Raw genomic sequence first — 21,129 nt, 5'->3', positions numbered from 1 at the left:
TTCCCAATGTACTGATTCTTTGCATGTGTTTGCCTTTCAGGCTTTACTATCATCTTGAGCTTGGAGGGCCGCAGAGCCTGCCAATTTCTTCCACATCAGCTTGTGGTGAAGCACTGCCTGTGTGGTTGAGAAGCAACCGTTCTGTGTCTGATGTCATGATGAAGTGGGAGGAGTACCAGCGCCAGCTCTTGCTGGGCTTACTCTGCATCAACGTGGACATGCAGGCTTCCCTCTTCCCTCGGGAAGGGTTTCAGATAAAGCTTCCACCTCTAGACTGTGCAAAAGAGTGCCTGCCACTCTTCTGAGCCTGCTGCCGTGAGGGGATGAGGGTGGGTGGGAAGGGGAGTGGACGTAGGGTGGGACCAGTCTCATCCCTCAGCAGCAGGCTGCCCTGTGCTCCTGAATATGCTGGGAAAGGGATTTCCCCAGGATGGAGACTGGTGGAATTGACTGTAGCCATTTGTTGCCCACTGGGCCAAGCAAAGGATCTCTGTGTTCAAAGACGCACACGGGCTGATACCTTGCTCTAGACTGGTGTTGAGGCCTGGCCATTGCCCATGGCCAGGCTGATGCTGATCCAGCTGGGCTCTTCCAAATAACGCACTTTGAATTGACGTTGGCTTTTTACCGCCAAATAATCAGGACGTAGATGACGCTCTCAAGTTCATACAGGCTTTAGCTTCCTTTGTTTTTTAGAGCGTGAATCTTGGTTTTTCTTAAATCATCTGACATCCCTTAGCTCTTTGTGCTACTGAAAGATGAAGTAGCCTCTTGCCAAACTGATTTTTCTCATGGCTTCCAAATCTCCTCTTGACTTTCTTCTTTGCTGAAGCCACATCCCTTCCTCTGTCCCTTAACTGCATCCCCCCTGGAAGCCAGAACTGGCCTTGCTGCAGACAGCACTGGGACTGCAGAAATGTAGAAGAGTTATGTATTTGTGATTCATGTTGTCGTGGTCTCTCCTGTTTTGATTTTTTGTCCTCATGGAACTGTTGCAGCTTGAACTCTGACTGTCAAGTAAGTCATTGAGCTTATTTTAAAGAAGTAATTTTGACTGAATTTTTTTCCAGGGAAATGTGTAATTTGAGGCCCCATTCTTGTCACTGTGAATGGAATTAGTGTGGGGTTGCCCTGGAAAAGCTCAGCCTGACTATCTTGGGATCAGCTTAGCAGCTGAAGCAATGTGAAGTGCTTGTAGGAAGGTGAGATTGTGCAGGGCATGTTATTTTTGAGTGGCTTGTGGTGGAGTGTCACAGCAAGTGCTGGGGAAGTGGCCGCATCTGACAGCGGCAGCTCCTTAAGGGACTGTACAACTGAAGGAAATTCCAAGTGGATGGTACAGAAGGGATCTCCTGCCAAACTGGGGCTTAGCTCTATTTGCTGCTTGAAGAGTTTGGATGTTGAGGCTCTGGAGTGAGAAGGATTTAGGCTTGTAGCTATACCAGCATCACAGCTTGCCTGTCTTGCGTTGTGGCTCACAGGTACAGCTCTGCAGCTGGCCATAGCAGGAGCATGAGAAGTGGAAGTGAAGTTAGGAGTGTTGGTGCACATGCAGCCTGCTTGGAACTGGTTGCTTTTGTCTTGTCCGTTCAAGGACCAGAGCTAGTGGGTCTGTAGCTTGGCAGGACTCTGCCTTGTAAGGTACTGCCTTCTCAGTGGTGGTCTGGTTGTGACTTGCAGTGCAGAAGCGTGAACTCTGTTCCTCACAGGGTGAGATGTGGCTTCCTGTGGGGATTGCATGTACTTAAACTTAAGTCCTCGCACTATGACACAAAACCAGCTCCTGGTATCTTTTTCTGCAGCGTGTCTAGCTGCATGAGGCATCTTCTACCTCTCCTAGCACAAACAGTATGCAACTGGCCAAAGCAAACATATGCTGTCTTTGTTGAGGGGCAGGACAAGGTATCTGAAGCCGATTACATAGCGTATACGTGGAATAGTGATTTATAATAGACTCTCTTTTGCACCTTTGATTTAGAAAGGGAAAATAATCCCAGAAGTTCTACTAATAGCCGGACAAAGTAGTGAATCTGCTCGATCACATCTGCACAAGCAGTGTGGGTGAGGTGGTGGGTGCTGTTTCCTACCAGCACAATTGTGCACTGGGTGTGGGTTTGAGTGTTTGTGGTGGAGACTGTGATAAGCATCAGGACCTTTCTGCAGTGGCCATTGCAAGCTGGGAGGCAACAGACTGTGGTGTGGTGCTAACCGACTGTCTGGGAGACACCAGTGCAAATATGAACTTCTGACTTAGAATATCACCCCACTGCCCTTCCTGGATGTAACCTAACAAGGGCCTGCATAGCTTATGAAGTGGGCCTGCACTTATGCAGTCAGATTTAGTCTTAAGCTTCACATATTTAAGGCAATTAGGGAACAGGGAAGTCGCTACAGGAAGAGGAAAAAAAATGGAGGATTCTGAAACCAGAATAGGAATACTGGGTTATAAAACAAGTCAGTCTTACGATTCTCTAAAGCTTGCAGAAAAAGCTTACTGCTAGATGGATATAACTCTAATCAAAGTGAACCAGCAACAAGCTAATGTCAGTTAGTGGGAACAGGATAATTTGATGAAAATTGGGATTGAGAAAAGGTGTTCATTTTGTGGTTTGGTGTGGGATTTCTTTTCTTCCACTGCTTTGGGCTACCTTCTTTGGGGGAATGGCACATACACAGCTGCTTAGTTTGCCAAATGCACGTCTCTTGTCCCTAATGCACAGAGAGCAATTGGCAGGAACATACAGATCTTTAGTGGCAAGAATGAAGTCATTTCATCCAGAAGCAAAACATCTGTGAGGGGCAAAGCTGGATAAGGAAAATCCTGTGCTTAGAAGCTGCTGCCCTTTTGACTCTGCCTTGTTTGTGTTAATATATCGGTGGAGAAAATGATGCAACTATTTTTATTTTTTTTATCCCTTCTTCCTGGACTGGTAAAACCACTGAGTGATTATGTAAACCACTAAACTATGAAATAAAACTGTCTTGGCAACAGAGTGCACTCAGAAACTGCAGCTTGGCACCCTTATCCCCTGGATCTCCTCTGTTCTCCTTTTGCATCAGAACTGACTGGGCCGGTTCCACTGTCTTCCAGTGCTCTGATCCAGAAGGCTTGCTGATTCTGGTCTGTGCATTTCAAGACATAACTGCTGTGCCTGGTAAAAGGCCTGAGTTTCATCCTGTCTTTTACTTCATCTGTCGTTTAGCTTATTATGTTAATCACTCATAGAGAAGCTTTTGTACACTTCAAACTGTAACCACAAACCAAAGCCTGGCTTTAAATATAAAGGTCTAACTCTTCAGGGAGGAAACTCCTGTTTTCCCTATGCTAATTTGCAGGGTGTGAACGGATACTGGGAAAGCACCACTCTGTATTAACCCTTTCTTTGTGTTTATTCCCCAAGTGATGCAATGGCTGTTGTGTGATAGCTTGTTGGCTTTATAGATTTAAGCTCTGATAAAGGAACTGCAGATCTGTCAAAAATACCCCAAACTACCCTATTCTTCCTTAAGAGAAGTTTCATGCATTTGTTTGAAATTCTTGCTGCTCATTCATCACAGATTACAAAGGATGAAGAAAGTAGGGAAGATCTTGCCTGCTGATGCAGGAAAAGACCTGTGGCTACTTTTGAAGCATAGCTTTTTGTTATGCAATGCTACCTTGTCTAGATCAGACCCCATTTCTTAGAAATCCCTGGAAACCTTGTGATAGGATATGGAGGGGTTTATTGTGATAGTGCTAACTGGAATTCTTCAAGCCTTTGTTCTACATGTACCTCATGGCACACATTACCTTCTGGGTAGCAGTTGCTGATTAACCTACACTTGTCAAGTTCATAGGAACAAGATTACCATCTGTAGCAGTCAGTCCCTTCTTCAGCAAAATGTGTGGCTAGACATCCCAGTGGGTAGTTGCCAGGGCCTGTCTTTTCTCCATTATACAGTGGTTGAGAGGTCAGGTTCCTGGACCAAAAGTTCATCTTGCAGTCCATGTCCAATTGTCCTTACAGCATTCACTTGAACTCTGCAAGAGTCACAACCCTTGCTGTTTCTGCTGTTTCACATAAAGGGTCTGTGCATTCACGAATCCACCTTTTTTTTTTTTTTTCCTCCTTCCTGTGACACAGATACTACCTGCTGCTTTTAACAAGACTAATGGTGAACTTCTTGTGCATCTAACCAGCCCCTAACCTGTACAACACTGTAGAGTTGTGTTATGTTGTGCACAACAGTCCGTGTCTATGGCATGCTCTGTAAGCCACGACGTGTGTGTGGTATGTTGGGTTTGGTTTGCTGCCTGCCCTGCTGTTAATACTGTTGCAAGCTGATTTTCAAGGGGTAGGAGAAAATACTTCACTCCTGACCACTATCTATAGGACCTAAGTTGTTTGCTTGTGACTTGGAGGGCTGTGTACCTGCAACACTCAGACCAGAGAATAGAAGAGGATCTGTTATCTGCCAGCACTGGGGTGTCCCTAGTACTTACTGTATATTCCCCAGTGGTTTTGTCCATTTTAAAAAATGAATCTAGTAATTCACTCCTTCCTCGGAGAGAAGAGCTCTCACTTTCTCCAAAGCGGGCGTGGGAGAAATACCTGAAACTCCGCGTGTTTCCCTTAGGGGCCCATTTCTGCTAAACACTTGCCAGATCTGGTGGGTGGCAGGGCTCAGCGTTGCCAAAGTCAGAGGACCTTGCCAACAGTTTCCTCAAGCTTTGTTTCCATCTTTCCCCTTAAATGATTGAGAGAGTGGACCACCTCACCTGGCTGCCACATCTGCCAGTTTGTTTGTGCCAAACACAGCTTGTGCCTTTACAGTAGTGGGCTCTGGCTGGCCAGCCCGCCCTCCGTGTCCCTGCAGTGCCTGCCTTTGAGTGCAGCAGCACTTGCTCCCCTCTCTGCTCCCTCCTTCCCCTTGCCTATCAGTGGCACATTGCTCTGTTTCCAATCTGCAGGCAGCTGCACTGGGACAGTCTAACTCCATCCATCCCACTCTGTGGATCCACATTATCCCTCCTGCACAGCGAGGGGAAACCTCTACTTCCAAACATAAGACTGAGAAATGTAACTGAAATAAATACCTCTCTTTTCTGGGGTTTTCTCTGGCTCTTGAAAACAGCACCTAAAGCAGCTCTTTGAGCTCAAAGGGTCCTGGGACTCGGCTGCTGTCGCTGAGTTTGAGAAGACCCTTAAGCACACAACGCACGTGGAGATCCTGTGGAAATTACTGATGTCAGAGCAGCAACTACACCAGCAATAGCATACACAAGTCATGTATTTACATGGCAATGTCACTAAGTAGTGTTCACAGTCACTTTAAAAGTTCAGTATTAAATTGTTGATGCTTTTTTTTTTCTCCTGTTTCTTTTTTCTAATGTTTTGCTGAAGGAAATGTAACTATTTATTTTGGCAGAAATATACCTTCTAATAAAAAAAATTCTCAATATATTTACCTGTCTGTGGTAGGTTGCTTGCCTTGCCATTTAAAGGCTTATTAAATATTTTTTGAAAGTACTGTGTGGTGTGGGTCTGTTTTGCTGAGCCCTATCCTGTTCAAAATCCTCTCAGGGTAAACATGCATCAGCATGTGATGAATGGGGCATTGACCTAGAGGTAAAAAATGGTGCGTTTTGGCCCAGTTCTGACTTCCTCAAGCCAAAATACCCAAATTACGTTAGTCTCTGTTTCGTTGGAGCTTCCGGATAGACCCTGGTTTCCAAGAAGAATTAAGCACCATCTTGTGGGAACTGCAGGTGCTTGGCACCTCTCAAAGGGTTGGTGAAAAATTATTCACAAATTTGAAACTCTCCCATTCGGGGGCATCCCCTGGGGGAAATTGAACCCTGTTTCTTAACACCTCTGCGTACCAGTTGGTGGGAGAGATGACCCTGGCTGTTTTGGGTCTGTCTATTTCGGTTAGGTACCAAGGGATGCCCTGGCTGTTGCGTATGTCTATTTCGGTTAGGGACCAGGGGATGCCCTGGTGAGGCTCCAGCTGGGGTGCAGGGGAACCGGCGGCCCTTGGGCTCCGGGAAAGCCCCGGGAGCCGCACACCTTTCCTCCGGGACAGCAGGCACCGGCATCCCCAGGGACAGGGAGAACACCACCACAGAGGCTGGGGTTTGTTACTGCAGGTCTCTGGTAGGTCCTGCGGGGCTCGGGCTCTTCTTCTTTTCCTAGTCTTTTGACCGCAGTAAACTGTAGAAAGATGCTTTGTTATGTGCTATCACAGGACGGGCACAAGTGCTGTAATCAACTATTTAGCATGCATCTGATAAAGCAAACATCTGATAAAGCAAACAGCTTTTTTCAGCCTTAAAGACAGGGAAAAAACAAACATCCCAACTCGGTGCCGTTAATCGCCGAAGTTGCTCTTTCTTCCACACACCAGCCGGGGCGCCGGGCGATGCCTGCGGCTCTGCCGGGGCAGCGGCTGCCCGCAGGGACCGGCTTTCGTGTCCTGGGGGCGGTTTAGGGTCGGGGCTGGGGGTGGCTGCTGCTGCTGCTTCTCCCGGGGGGCGGGAGGAGGCGGCCGGCGGGGGGAGCCGGCCCCGGCGGCGGCCGCCCCGCTCCCCGGCCCGGCGCGGCCCGGCCGTGCGGCGGGGTTTCCCTCCCTCATTTCCGGGTCGGGGCCGCCTCCAGCGCTAACGGCGGCTCCGCTCGCCCGCTCCCCTGGGCAGGGCGGCCGCAGGTGCCCGCTCCGCTCCGCTCCGCTCCCCCTTTACCGGATCAGGTAAGCGGTGTGAGGGGCTCCCCGGGGCGGGCAGCGCCGGCAGCGGCGCCGGCAGCAGCGGGGCGAGCGGGCGGGCTGAGGGCGCTTTGCCCCAGGGGACGGGTCCCCTCACTGTGGGGAGGGTTTCCCCTATGGCGGCTGCCCCCCGCCATGTTGTACGGCCGAGGTCGCCCGGCCCGGCGGGCGGGACCCCCTCAGCGGCCCGAGCCCGCGGCGGGAGCCGGCGACGAGGCGGAGGGCGAGGTGTTGGGGAGCGGCCGCCCCAGCGAAGGGGCCCCCCGGCGCCTCCGCCTACGCCTGGTCGGTCTCCCCCGTCCCTCCCCTGCAGTGTGGGGAGAGGGCAGCGGAGGGCTGGGGGGCTCTGAGGGAGTCCTTGCCTGTGCAGAGCGACACACCTGCCTAGTCTCTAGCTGTCGGTGGTCCCTTGCCGGCAAAGGACGGGTATGGAGGATCCACGTTCCGGTGCAAAGCCGCCTTCTCTGCCACATGCCGCTCCTCAGGCGTAGCAGCAGCTGTGGCCCTGGGATGGGGAGAGCTGCCCTGGTGGGGTCCGGGCTGGGGGGCTGCCGTCCCTTCCACTTTCTCCCCTCTTCTGTTGCTTTGAAGTCTGCAGGCTCCTGTGGGATGGATTTCAGGGGCTTTGGTCTTGTGTGCTGCATCCGCATGGAGATCTTTTATTTTCTTGGGTTTTTTTCAGCCTCCTCTGTTCAGGGAGCGTTTTTTCTTGCCGTGATCCGGGTGCAGGTGACACTGCCGTGGATCCCTATGGCAGCTGCATTAGTGCTGCTTCCCCTTCTCTTTGAAAGGAAAAAATACCAGAGCTTTCCCTCTCCTAAGACTGCAGCGTCTTTCTCTTTAACATCCCGTGCGCATGGGATGCACTTTGGTGAACTTCTGTGTTGATCCTCAGGTCCTTCCTGTAGGACTTCCTGAAAACAGCCAAGGGGAAAAGAGGCCAGCGATTGCCTGCCTCGGACACTGGGACATGACCGTGCTCAGGAATATCCTGAGGAGGCAGGATAATCCAAACACAGCTTGCTTGTTTAGACCCGTTGAGTCTTTGCTTATTCTGTTGGAGATGATGGCTGTTGTGCATCAAGGGGCTATCAGAGTACCAGTAACTTCTAGCCTTGACTTACCCAGGTTCAGGGGCAATTGCATCTTATTTTTTGTGTTCTAGAGCTGTATTTATTTCTGAGGATCATATAAGCAGGTATATACAGATATGTATACACACATCTCCTGAGGGCTACAGAAATCGCTTTTCTAGATCAACAGTCAGTCAGTCTAGTCTGTCCTTCCACTGGCCAATTCAGGTGGTCCAGAGGAGGTTCTGAGAAACTGCGATGGGTTGGAGTAGAAGAATCCTGTCTTTGCTTGGGCATCTTGCTGCACAGAGACTGATGCGAGGCCTGAGGCATAACATTTTAGGATCCTTCATAAGACAGTATAAAATCTCTCTGAAGCTACCTTGCTGGGAAAACAATGTTGTTCTCATTCTCCAGAGCATCGCTTTTCTCGTGGTCCCTCTGCTGTAGCAAGCTAAGCTGGTAGTAAAAACTGTCTGATTGGAAAGTCTACTTGGCTGTTTTGTCACCATTAAATAGGAAAATTTCTCCCTCCACCCCAATTCGATGCATCCAATGAACGAAGACCCTACCATCTACTGATCTGAAGATTGTATTGCAAAGGAGGACTCTATGTGGGGCTGTCTTTGGCAGCACACGGACAGTGCTGGGGATCTGCTGTTACTCATGGTTTTGTCAGGCGGCCTCAGAGAATAAACTAATGCAATGAGGACAATTGTCAGTAACGTTAAACATATGGGCACAGCTCCATGCACAATGTTCTTCATGGTCAGAGAGCTTTACAGATATTGATCCTTATGTACAATAAACTAGGTTTGGTTTCCATAATAGAGCCCACATGTTACTCACTGTCTAAATCTTTTTGATTTGATAAGGCTGCTTTGAGGACTGAATCCTCCCATCTCTCCTCCCCTGCTTGCAGGAGCTCATCTCGCATTTAAAGATGGTGTCAAGAAACTTCAACTGTAGCAAATGCATCGTCTTCCACTGAGCGGAGCAGCGTCTTCTCTGTTCCTGCCAGACACCTTTGCTTGCTGTCCATATAAAATCTGAGGTAGAAATACTTGGTTTACTTTGAGCGTCTGAATCTTGAATGGTCTGTTTTGTTGTTGCATCAAAATAGCGGAATTGCAACGGTTAGTAAGGCTTTCTGTGCTTTGTCACTGTGTATCCGTTGAGGTATGGGTAGCCCAGTAGCTTGAAAGGGAGATGCTGCTGTTCTGATTACCCCCTCTAATATTTGTCTAGCGATGTTCTCTTTTCCCCATCCTGCATCCTAAAGCTTTAGTTTCTTGACTGATGCTGAGAAGGATTTCCCTATGCATGAACCTAATTGCACATTCTGCTAAGCAAACCCTACCTCTGCAGCTGTGCAAGCGGCACTGGGGTGGATTCACTAAGTATTCCCTGCCTGCTTCTGCTGTGGCAACGAGCATGATGTGCTCTTCTCAGGCCATGCGTTCAAAAGGTTTGCCAGCCCTAAGCTTTTAAAAACCATCAGCCAGACATTTAAAAAAAAAAAAAAAAGTGCCATGGAATTACATATGTGGAGGGTTTTTTTGAAAATCGTGTTCTTAATTTGAATTTTTATGCTGATTTCTGATTGTCTTGGAGATTTCTGCATGTCTGTATAAGCTGCCAAGAACACTTGAATCCCAGTATTTCACTTGACTGCAGACTTAGGGGCCTCAAGTGGAATAACAAATATTGTGAGCTTTGGGAGACAATGATGCCAAACCTCAGGTTAATGTCTGTTGTGGGTTGTACGTAAGTTGTGGTACTGTGAACTTTAAAATGAAGTCTGGAGCCATGGTGGGCTTTCCTGTGGTTTGTTCGGGTTGGGGTGACATGATTGAGAAGCCCTGCGGACTTTTTAACCAAGTGTTTTTCTCTTAGCCATGTGTCACAGAGCACTAAAGCAGGAACAAATACTGTCTTGTGCTCTTAGAGACTGTGACTTTAATTGCCGGTTTGTTTTGGAGGAAATGGGGTATGGTACAATGCTCTGGAAGGGTACAGTGCTCTCCTCTGGTTGGCATAACTGGAAGAAAATCTGTCAAGTAGTAAGATTGAGAGCAGAGAGGCTTGTAACATCCCTGCTTTCTTTCTGTCTAGTGAAGTGTGTGATTGCAGTTAATTTAGCAGAGATGCCATATGAAGGAGGACCTGTTGTCCCTTCTTCTCTAGTTTTAATCTCAAGACTTCATATCACTTTTCTGCACCAGTTAATGCCCCCATCTATGTGGAAGGGACTACTTGGATCAGAAGGATGTTTGAGCATTACATACACCTGAAAGCCCCACAGGAAAAGTTTGTGTTGTTCTGAGGATGGCAGGAGACCTCTAAAAATGTGACTCGGAGCCCTGAACCTCCTGACACCTGCTGTGGTGGTCCAGTGCTGTCTGGGCATGGGGCTGTCCCAAGCTTGTGATGCTGGTAAGATCCTGGCAGAATGCAAAGATGTCACCATTCACAGCAGATGATGTATCACGGGCTGAAGCAACCTGCGTTTCTGAAGACGAGATGAGAGTATGAGTAAGGGGAGAGCTCTTAAGACCTCTTCTACAGCTTTTTGAAAGAATTAGCCTTTAGCACATGTGCTGGATGAAGGCTAAAGCAATGCAGTGACAGCTTGAAAAACGTCAAGTCCAGTTGTAGCTCTGCGATTGAGGTAACAGTAGCTGTTTATTCCTTCCTATCTCAAGCTCTTCAAAAGAATAACCAGCAGGATATCTGCAGACTTTTGGAGGAGTAGGACTGGTAGCTGCGGTGTTAAAAATAAATTCGTGGAATGTCTAAATATGTTATTTAGGCTATGGGAAGCAAACCTTTTTGGGGAAAAAAATCCAGCTATGTCTAGGCATAGCTAGGTGACTCCAGCCTCTGGAAAAGGAGGGTTAGAAGCAGACTGCAGGCTCGCAGGCTAGCTGTAAGCCCTTGGCTGGGTGTAGTGGGAGCTTGGGAGAGGTGCAGGTGTGGGGAGGCACATCTAACACATAATACAGGAAAACTTGGTGGCCCTCACTGTTGTAATAGCTGAATACCTCTCTATCGCATTCCGCAAAACATCTCTGAGTAAGAGTCATGCCTTTATCTGCCGCAGTTTCCCCTCTATGAAATGAAGAGGGGGAAACTGAGCTGGGAATTTAAGCTGTAGGTGACCTGTAGGTCGACAGCATGACGGATGTTGAAGTCTTCTCTCTGGACAAATGTTCTGAATTCCTGTAAAATAAAATCGACTGGCTTATCTATTGGCAAGGACTGGCGTGGCTGTCCTGTGTATAGGGAAGGTGAGCTGTATGCCTGTGCTAGCAGCTGAGGTGAAGGCAAGATGTGTAAATATTGCTGAGCCTTATTTTCCCCATAACTCTTGCTTGTGGACTAAACGTACGGTCACTTGTGTGGTGGGACAGGCAGGCCAGCAGAGCCATCCTGCTCTGGTGTGAATCACTGCAGGCTGAAGCTCCTGGCCGCTGCCCAGCTCCCCTCCTTGGCAGATGCAGAGCTGCTGAGCTTTGCCCAAGAAGGAAGACAAGCCACATCACTGCTTAGATAAGATAAAGCCTGACGAAATCCTTGTTACCCTTGGCAGGTGTGGCTAGATACCGGCTGGGATTTGTGCAGCTCTGAGGAATAGCCAGGCATTGCGGCTGGGGGGAGGGTTGCAAAGCCTCTTTAAAACATGGAGACTTGACACTGGAGCCCAAAAGGGAAGGTAGGTGCATGCCAAGGGACAGCAAAGCAAGGGCCTGAGGGGTGTGAGTGAACAAGCAGCCACCAAGTAACCTGTGGGCAGAAGGACTTCTGTGTGTTCTTGTGCCTGCATCTTGCAGCAGACTCTGGGGTTGGTGTGGCGCCATGAGCAGCTCCATCAGCTCGGTGTCGTCTGAGCAGGGCTGTGCGGGTGCCCTGGTGTCTGTCAGGGCTGAGGACCTCTTCAGAGCAGCGCTGCCAGAGCCTCTCTCTTCACCTACAAGGTTTTGGAAGTTCATAGATGTCTGTTGTCCTGAACTGTGCCCTTCTGTCTGAGATCATGGCATCTAGGAAAAGAATTCAGATTTATCAGGGGGAAAAAGGACACGTGTGGATGCCCCCACAAATGCACACGTTTTTTCCATTGCACACTTTGCTCCCGTGCTTGAGAGCTGCCTTCCCTCTTACTCACCCTCTTTGCCACGTAAAGGAGTTTGCAAGATCTCTGCTTTACCTTTCCTTCCTCCCAAACACGTAGCCAGAGCTACGTAAAGTAAAGCATCTGCTTTAGTACAGATGCACAAACCCCTTTGATTTAATGCATTTCCTATGGCACAAAAAGAGTCCTTTGCTCCCCATGCAAATCTGGTTGCTCAGTCAAAGCTGCTAAATGCAAATGGACCACTTATAGCTGTTCCCTCTGGGAAGAGTGGTGTGGGCTTTATGTAAAGCATGAAGATAAGACCTCAGGAGCTCGGAGAGCAGAGCAATACACAGATTTGTGCTGGAGAGAGGTCAGCATGGCTGTAGTTCATTCACAACCTGTTTCCGGACTCATGAGGTGGGATACTAGGCAGGGGGATATCTCAAGCTGTCAGTATCAAAGAAATAAGCATTTATAGAAATGGATTAACATTTACTAGTTGTGAGTGTGTGGGGGCTGGTCGGTTATTCTCTCCCCTCTGTCCTTGCCACCGCCCTGCTGCATCCAAGTGCAGAAGCGGTGCCGACTGTGATTTGGTGACTCAACCTGTTCTGACGCCTGGATCCCTTTCCTCTGTTCAGGTTGGGCAAATAATGTTCAGTCTGTAATCATGCTTGAGAGCTCTTGCTATTGCCCTAGATATGGGGAGCTGTAATGATGCTTACATTGGATTAATCCAATTCGATCTGAAAATCCACTTCTCTGAATAATAAACGTTGCATATGGAGGGTGGTATTCAAGTGTCTGTACTAAATCAAACCCCTTTTTGGCATTGGTGGATGAAGCCTTTTTCTTTTCACCATGTATCACTAAATACACAGGATGTGCAGAATGGTTGAATTAGCATTACTATGGGAACGGTAACTTTTTGTATTTCCTGACCTTTATCCATGTAATGCTAAGGATTCATTAATATACCTCCAAAATGCTATTTATTTTTTTGTGTTCAATAAGCTTTTTTGTTCTGGTCAGTACTAAAAGAAGCTTTATAAAGGACACCAGGAGGAGATTAGAGGCAGGACAGGCTGTGAGGTGCAGAAAAGCAGTTTGCTCCTCTTTTTTGTGCTGTTCTAGCAGCATCCCAGCTGAGACCATGGTTCAATGTTAAGCATCACCCCTGCAGCAACGGTAAACAAAATGGTGAGTAAACTCTCCTGCTCAGAGGCAGGTACTTCACTTGGTCTGGGTTTGTTTGGGGTTTTTTTGCCTCAGCTATATTGCTAGAGCCTGCCCCTCTCCTGGGGGTGAGGCAAAGCTGAACCTGTGAGGAGTGGAGAAATTATGGTCCTGGTCGGACAGGAGCAGGGCTGCCCTCTGGCTGTCCCCCAGATGGCTCGGGGGAGCTCACCGGCCCAGTTAAACCTGTATTAAAGACAAATACGGTTTGTAGTAGTCTCCATGTCCATCTTTTAGTCTGGGTTTTGAAATAACCGTCTTAAAACCCATGGGGAAGGACCCGCCTTTACCTTTGCTTTCTGCAGGTCCCATCATCACTTGCTACTGTGAGGATGGGGCTATTTGGAGCTCCTCTGTTTGCAGGTTGATGAAGTCTCTGCTGTTCAGATACCAGCTGGAGTCTTCTCTGTAGGAATCTGTGGAAGAGTGAGTTTTGCTCTCTGTAGAGAGTGAGCGTGCCCTCTTGTGAATTGTATGGCAAAGCTTGTTTGCTGGGCAAATATTGTCCTTGAGGGCTGACACAAAGAGGCTTTGGGTTTGAGCAGGGTTGAGCAAAGGGGATAAAACCGTACCAGCTTGCCAGGGTCTCAATACGCTCTTTAGTCACCTTCCATGAAGTCCTCAGGCTTAGCTAGTGGGAGCTGACACAGCTCAGGGCAACTTCACGCTGCCTGGAGGCCCTGGATCTGCCATTGAGCAACAAGTCCCCGTCAACATCTCCAACTGTCAGTGGGCAGGGGTGGCTTTGCTTCTTTTTGGGGGTGCTGTGGTATATCGGAGCACTTTGGGCAGTGGCAGGATAGAGGGCGGCATCTCTGGCTGCTTTAGTGAGAAAGTCCTGGAATGTGCACCCCACCTCTGGGGTGTATTTTATGGTGCTTTGGAAAGATGCTCCTTGCACTGTTGTCTTATGCTTTACCTTTGTTTTTTCTTAAGCTCTCTGTGCTTCTCTTTGTGAAACAGGTTGCCAGCTATGTAAAAGAAGTGGAATTAAACTTGAGGCAGGATTCACAGGGGTAGTTTCCAGCCTTGCCCTTGTTGAAATCGGTTGGGAGGTAGGCAGCGAGCTACCTACAAGCACAGTAAGAGTTTCTCACGGAACAGTTTCTAAGTTCAGCGTGAGACAAGGGATCATCTGCTTTCCTACCACTTCTTCCCCTCTTGCCTAAGGCAGCGCAGAAACAAGCCCTTCTCCTTCACAGCTGTGTGTGAGGCAGGATTACAAGGAATGTAACTTGGGAGCTTAATGGCAGGTTTTCTTATGCTGCTTTCTGAACCGATGGCTACTAGCCTATATTGGGAAGGGGATGAGATGCCTAGGGAGCATTGCAAACCACACCTCCTAGCTTGGACCTGCTCCGAAACTTTATTTACAGTGGCAGTGTTTGTTCTCTGCTAGCTTTTTGCTGTGGAGTATACTGCCAGTTCCAGGGAAGGGGAGTGATACTGTCCTGCCGCTCAAGGTATTTGGGGACACCTGCAGAGAGAGAAAATGAGGTTGTTCAACGGGGTGGAGGTGGGGGGGGAAGAAAGTCTCTCTCATTTGGGCAAGGAATTATTTGAGTAGAGGGAAGTCTGAACGAGTTTGCAAATTGCTCTGTCTCAGCACAGTTTTTCCCTGGGAACTTTCTATTCCGACTTCCTGCTTTTGCTTTAAAGCAGCAGAGTGCAGTGGCATTGCATATCACTGCAGAAAACGGTCGTTATTCCCATGATGGAGGAAGGAAAATTTATTGATTGGTTTTCAAGAGCTGGAGGTGCCTAATTAACAGATGATTAATGCTTCAGTTTGGATCACCCAAGGTCTTTGCAAATGTTGAACTGAAGAAGCTTGCTCTGAGTTCTGATGTGGTTCTGCAGGTGCCTTAACTAATTCTAGTGACTCATTGATTTGGGAAACTGCTGATTTAGAGTAATAGCTGGAATAGTTATATTTTAAAAAGGGGGAAAAGTACGTGCTTAGAATACGTGGGATTGTGATGTTTTCTTATGAAATGGATGTCTCGAGCTGATTAGATTAAAAACTAAGGATTTTCTGCTGCGTACTTTCTGAAGACTTAGAAATTTTTCTTTAACAACATTTGTCAGGAAACTTTCCACTATATCTCATAAGCATACCTATTCCCCGATTTTCTGTAATCCTACATCAGTGTTGCTGCTGTGGGCTTCTGACTCGGTGACAGCCTTTGTCATAGGGGAATATTTCCCCATCCCTAGTAATTTCACCTTTCCCAGAACAAGTTGAACAAAAACACCTCTCAGACAGCATCTGCTTCCAAGTTTGCTTCAAACGCTGTTCCATGCTTTGATTGCTTCTTGCACTAAGCTGTGCCTGGTATGCAGGGAACGTGTGCCCTTCAGTTGCGTGTGTTATCCTGCTTTGTGGGCAAGCATTTCAGGGCTTGTAGCTCCTCAAAACATTCTTTAGTTTTCTGTCTTGTAGAAATCTGAGGCTTTTATTATTTTGTGGCGATTGTCCCCCCTGAATGAGAAAGGGATAGGATATTTCTGGTACCTTGTACGAGATCCTGAAATTCTTGGACATTCAGATCAATCCTGTCTTCTTTATGGAGAGGGAGTGGTGACTCCCTGGATCCGAGACTTCACCTGTGACCCCCTCAATGGTCTGACAGCCAAGAGGTGTCAGGGCATGGATTTCATCCTTTTCCAGTGCACAGATTACACTGGCATTTCAGGAAAGGTGTTTTGTATAGCGCAGCCGGGACCTCCTTAGCTCACAGGAAGGGGTGAATCTTTACCTTTATGACCACTATTGTCAGGGTGGATCCTTACGATCAGGGTGGAACCAAGTGTTACGCATCTGTGTGTATGGCCATTTTCATCTCTGTGAGGCAGAGAATGGGTTTAACCATCTTCATGGAAATCGGCTTCACCCAGCTGCCTCGGCTCTGTTTGTTGTTTTAATAGCATTTGCAGAAAGGTCAAACTTTCCACAAGTCCCATACATCGCTCCTGGGCAAAACCAATACAGCAGCAGCCATGGAGAGGCTTCTCCAGGGAGTTGTGGTGCCTAGAAATCCTCTCCATACTCATTCCTACTTGTTAATCTTTGCAAACCATTTTTGTTCTTTAAGTGCACCTTGCAGATTGAGAGTAGTGAGGTAAAGCCGTTCCCCCTGGTCCCGTTGCTAACATGCAGCCCAGAAAAGATTATGGGGGTGAGATCACTGTGTCCAGTTCTCAAGAGACTGGAGGTGAATTTTCTGGGATGAGGAAAAGGTGGTTGAACTTCATGCATCCCCTCGCAGTTGTAGCCCTCTTGATAAGGAGGTTTCAAGGCTGCAGAGAGCTTGCCGGCTCAGCTGGAGAAGAAATCACTGTCTATGACATGTATTCAGTAAGCAGTGTGACTGGGGGCTTTACCAAAAATAATTTTCTCCTCTGAAAGGGGATTGGGTGGTCTGATGTTCTGGTTTGATGTTTTATGTGTGCACGTGAGTGGTGGGGGAGCTATCTGAAGACAACATAAAGCTATGAGGTTTTGTTTGTATGAGGCTGATTTCAGGATCAAGGATCTTGATCAACAAAGATTAGGCACTTGCCCACTACTGTGAGTTTACACTGTGGTACTTCAGGTGAGATGGCATTGTCACAGGATTACTAGCCTTTGCACAAAGAGGGCACTGACATGGCTGGGGAAAACTTGCAGCTGGCCAGGAGGGGCTTGAGCTCAGGGCAGTGGGTGGCTGTTGGGAAATTTAATGAAGAAGTGACAGAACAAGATTGGGAACCAACCAGAGGCAGCAGTCAACGCCTTTCCCATTCATCATCCCAAGGTTGAATGGCAGAAAGATGAAGCTAATACTGTTTGTTTCTCTCTCTTACAACAGAGGTGAGAACTAGTGAAAGGATGCCTAGAGAGGGTGACTGACTTAAACAGTGACTCTGCTGGACAAGTGTGCATAGGTAACAGCAGCCCAGGAGGGTTCCTGCTGAGGTCAGACAAGGTGTCTGGCTGTCATAGAAAGATTCAGCTTCTTGTTGGAAAGAAAAATCTTTGTTCTGTTATTACTAGACACCTAGAATCTGAGGACTCAAAGGGAGGTCTGAGTTGAGTTTGATACACACATTATAGGTCTGATGGCAGTGATAGTTGTGGGGAGGAGCCTGACCTTTGGCTGTTGGAGTACCAACTCCAGTTCATAGGACTGTCCTTGGTGAAAATGCAGCAAATGCTGTGGTCCTCTTGGCAGAAGACTCCCTGTACTTCGAGGGTGATTCCTGCTGATGAGAAAGCAGCCTCTATTCATGCTGAGGAATAGCCAACTGAACCAGCACTATGTCTCCAGCAGCAGCTAATGGCAGATACCCTCGTCTTCCCAGCATAAATGTGTAACAATATTTCCCTAATACACTCTTTTGGCGGTTTGTGGCTCAGAAAATTTTCACCGAAACAGATGTTTTGTGTAATGGTCCTTTATGGACAAACTCTGGGAAGAAAAAACCAGACACGTCTGCAGTCCATGAATGCCTGTGATATCCTCAGCATCCCATGTCGGTGAGTCCCATGCTTTAATGGTTTGCAGAGGAGTGCTTCCTCCTGTCTGATGTTCATCTGCCACCACCCGGTTTTGTCTGAGGCTCCTGGATTCTTTTCTTAAAGACGACAGTGACTGGGGAAAATTCTTCACCATCTCTGCTATTCGGGAATTAGTTATACAGGCAACTCCACAAAAAGCAATTTTTTGCATTTAAAGCTTTGTGTATCTATTAGAACTTTTATCCACTTATTCAACAAAAGGCTGTTTCTGTGTAATATAATTTTGCTCTTGAAGTACTTCAAGGACGCTGGCAGAGTGGGTCTAGCACTCCGCCAGCACAGGTGTGCTGTGCTTTCAGCTTGAATTTTCTCTACGGGACACCTAGTGTGGTTGCCTTCCTGAGGGCAGGGGAAGGGCCTTGTGTACCAGGCTCTTCCTTGTGCCTCCACTGCTCTCAGGGTATAAAAGAAGTCTCCACAGCAGCATTTCTGCTGACGTGTCCTTGCTGAGCTGTAGCAGCCAAGGTGGTGCTCATCATGTGTCGAGTTTTCCTGGATGACACCTTAGCTGTTCAATAACTAGTGGCATGAACCCCACAGTAGCGCGATGACTTTTGGTTGTTGTCTCTGGCACAAGCTGCTCTGCATGCAAGTGCTCCCTTTGCTAAAGAGGCAGGTAAGGGAGGAGGAAATTGCCAGTGATGTTCATTTAAACAAGCTGAGGAGCTGCCTTGGATTTATGTAATTTCCTGTAAAGACTATTTGAAGAGCTTTGAATGCCAGCTTAGATCTGGAGCTTGTCTTCCTTATGGAGTGTTCCTGTCTGCCACACCAGCCCCTGGAAAAGAGGAGCAGAAGGGAGAAGGGGTCTCCTTTGCTTGGGCTCCCAGTGCTCGGTTTTCACTTTGAATCAAAAATGATACAGCGTGTCTGATGTCAAGTGCCAAGTCCTCTGTCTTCTTGCTTTCTTTTCCCACATCTAGACTGGCAAAGAAAGTTTGTTTGCATCCCGCCTGCCTGCCTTGCCAGTAGGTATCACCAGCAGAGCAGAGCACCGACTCTGTGGTCAACGTGCTTGGTGTTATGCAGGTGTAATCTACCTACTGATTGCTGAGCCCAAAGCAGCATCTACCTTCAACTTCACGACACTGTTAGCAGTGTTCAGCTAACATGAATAAAGGCTATATTATCTCTTTGCAGCTAAAATATCCTGTCTTTCTCAATTATGTTCTTGAGCTGCTTGTCCCTGTCCTCTAACAACCGCATATTTGTGGTAGAACATGAACAACAGCGGCAGCAGTGGGGAACTTGAGCAGGAGCTCAGGGCCTTTTCTACTTGACTAAGTGAATGATATTTACTTACTGTTGGCTAACCATGTCCTTTGTGGATGTGCTGCGTGATCTCCAGCCTATGAAAATACAATGAATTCTTCTTCTTGAAGCCAAAGGGTATGTTTTTTTCATTCCTCAGCCACTGTGGTATATAATCCTTATGTTGCATTGTATGGAATGTTGCAATGTTTCTGTCCTATCTTTTTAAAAAAAAAGGTTTCAGGAAACCTGTAAGCCTTTATAAAAAGTGAAAGAATTTGTAAAAATTAGTTGTTTTTAAACTAGCTGTCGGTATTTGTCATGTCTTATTGCAGGCACGCTCTTTATTTTCTGAAAAATCAGCTGCGTGCTAGCTATATTGTCAGATCCAAGACCCATTAGCTGTTTATGGAAAAAATGTGGCTTGGATTTTGGTTTTAATTGCTGAGAATTAACTCTTGGCCCAAATATTGTTAGAGGAAAAACTTATGCTTTCTCTCTCCGCTCCCCAAGCAAAACAACCCAACAAAGCCAAAATCCCGATTAGTAGGAGCAGTTCCAGTGCAAACATGCGCCCTCAGTGTTTGTAGTGCCAACACCGTGACGCTGTGCCAGTGTGCGAGAGCTGTGAAGTGTCACTGGCTTGCGATGGGTATAGCTGGGAAGCAGCGTGCAGGTGTGATGATTTGTGGCAATTTCTGGGGGAAAGAATATTGTTTTGGTGTGTTGCGGGTACCTGTCTGTGTTTCTCCAGGGGAAATGTTTTTAGCAAAGATCAAGAAGTTGGTGTGGTAAGTGATAAAGAAGCGTTCTTCTTTGATGAACTTCAGTGAGGGAAACGATGAATTGCAGCAGGGCACCTTTTTTATGACGTTATTCAGAACGATGGAGCCCCTTGCAGCTGTCTGTGTTTCTGGGATATACCTCTGTGGTGTACTGGCATATCCCATGATGAAGTCATCCATCGATATTGCAGCATGAGTTAGCTCAGGGCTATCAAGCTGGGCTAATCTCCTGCTGAGTAAACAACACAAAGGTTCCTGGATTTGTTCCTGTTTCCTTAAAGGGATACAATCAAGTGCAGGCAATTAAAAGAGAGGGTGAGTGAAGTGTAGCTCTAGATATTACACCTGATTTCAGGCTCTCTGCCCAGGGTGTGTGTGGGTTTTCTTAGTTTTTTTTAAAGAAAAAAAACCCTTGCAAAACAATTGATGTTTTTATAATTTTTCAGTGTATTTCTTTTCCTGACGTTCCCTTTGGGAAGGGAGAGCCCAACAACCACCCAAACAATTTCCAAACAATGGAAACAAATTTCCTAGAGAAGGGAAAGAGCAAAATTAATTTTGAACAAAGTACACTGAGAAATAACTTTCCGTCTTTCTGCTTTTTTCTCAGCCTTTTCAGGCACTGTGGCAGAGCCTTTTAAAACAAATTTCCATCAAATGGGTGCCCATTTCCTTTGAGCAGATGTGTAGATGTGACTGTGTCCTGCAAGGAGCACTTTTTTATAGTAATCATTGGCTTTCAAAATATTGGGAGAGAAAGGAAGGTAGAACAAACAGAGCAAGTGGCATATGTTTGATATAAAATGGTATAACAACCCGGGAAGCTTTTATTGCCCTCTTCTTTTAAAAACCTGTTACTCAGCTGCTCCTGAGTAATGCTCCCATTCCATGAGCAAGCAACAAATACTTTGTACTGACACATTTTGGCATGCTTCTCCCGTGTGTTTGTAATTTTCTGAAGCAGCAGGCTTCTGCTGCTGGGACGCCTTACCCCAGCCCTTCATCTTCTCTTTGTGCAATGTCTTCTCGTGCATGGGATCAAACCTGTCTCATCCAGCATATGCGTCAAGAGCATGATCAATGCACACTAAACACCTGGTGAATTCCTTCCTTTAAAGTTGTAAGACTTTTTCTGCACCGGGAGTAGAAAGGAAAGGGTGTGTGTTCTTCTGATCTGTTTAAATAAATGGTTTAAATATTTAGCTTTAGTATGGGGGTGTTTTTGTTGTTTCTAATAATATTGTCTTAGGCAGAGATACAGGAGGACGTCTTTTTGGGAAACTTCCCAACAAGTATCTAAGCACTTCAGTTTGTGGTACATCTTGAACACCTACTATGTACCTATAGCGACTCTTCTTCAAT

At 47.1% G+C, this 21,129-nt stretch overlaps 2 protein-coding genes across 4 annotated transcripts in view; both read left to right on the top strand.

Moving 5' to 3' along the window:
- The window catches only part of PNPLA2 (patatin like phospholipase domain containing 2), a 32,212-nt gene extending 26,702 nt beyond the window's left edge, over positions 1-5,510 (top strand). The window contains exon 9 of the mRNA XM_054198626.1: positions 41-5,510. Within this exon, the coding sequence (XP_054054601.1) occupies positions 41-305 (265 nt within the window). The 3' untranslated portion in view covers positions 306-5,510. The remainder of the gene's footprint in view (positions 1-40) is intronic.
- Positions 5,511-6,560: 1,050 nt separating this feature from the next.
- The window catches only part of CRACR2B (calcium release activated channel regulator 2B), a 49,015-nt gene continuing 34,446 nt past the window's right edge, over positions 6,561-21,129 (top strand). For 2 of the 3 annotated variants that reach the window (XM_054198815.1, XM_054198817.1), the window contains exons 1-2: positions 6,562-6,729; positions 8,740-8,871. The gene's annotated coding sequence lies outside the window, so the exon portion shown is untranslated. Of the gene's footprint in view, positions 6,730-8,739; positions 8,872-21,129 lie in introns of all 3 variants that reach the window. The other variant, XM_054198816.1, reaches the window with a different exon arrangement.

The sequence above is a fragment of the Rissa tridactyla genome, chromosome 4, assembly GCF_028500815.1.
Source record: "Rissa tridactyla isolate bRisTri1 chromosome 4, bRisTri1.patW.cur.20221130, whole genome shotgun sequence".
In the NCBI taxonomy this organism is placed as follows: Eukaryota; Metazoa; Chordata; class Aves; order Charadriiformes; family Laridae; genus Rissa; species Rissa tridactyla.
Note: the sequence above shows the minus strand (reverse complement) of the source record. Positions and strands in the feature narration are given on the sequence as shown.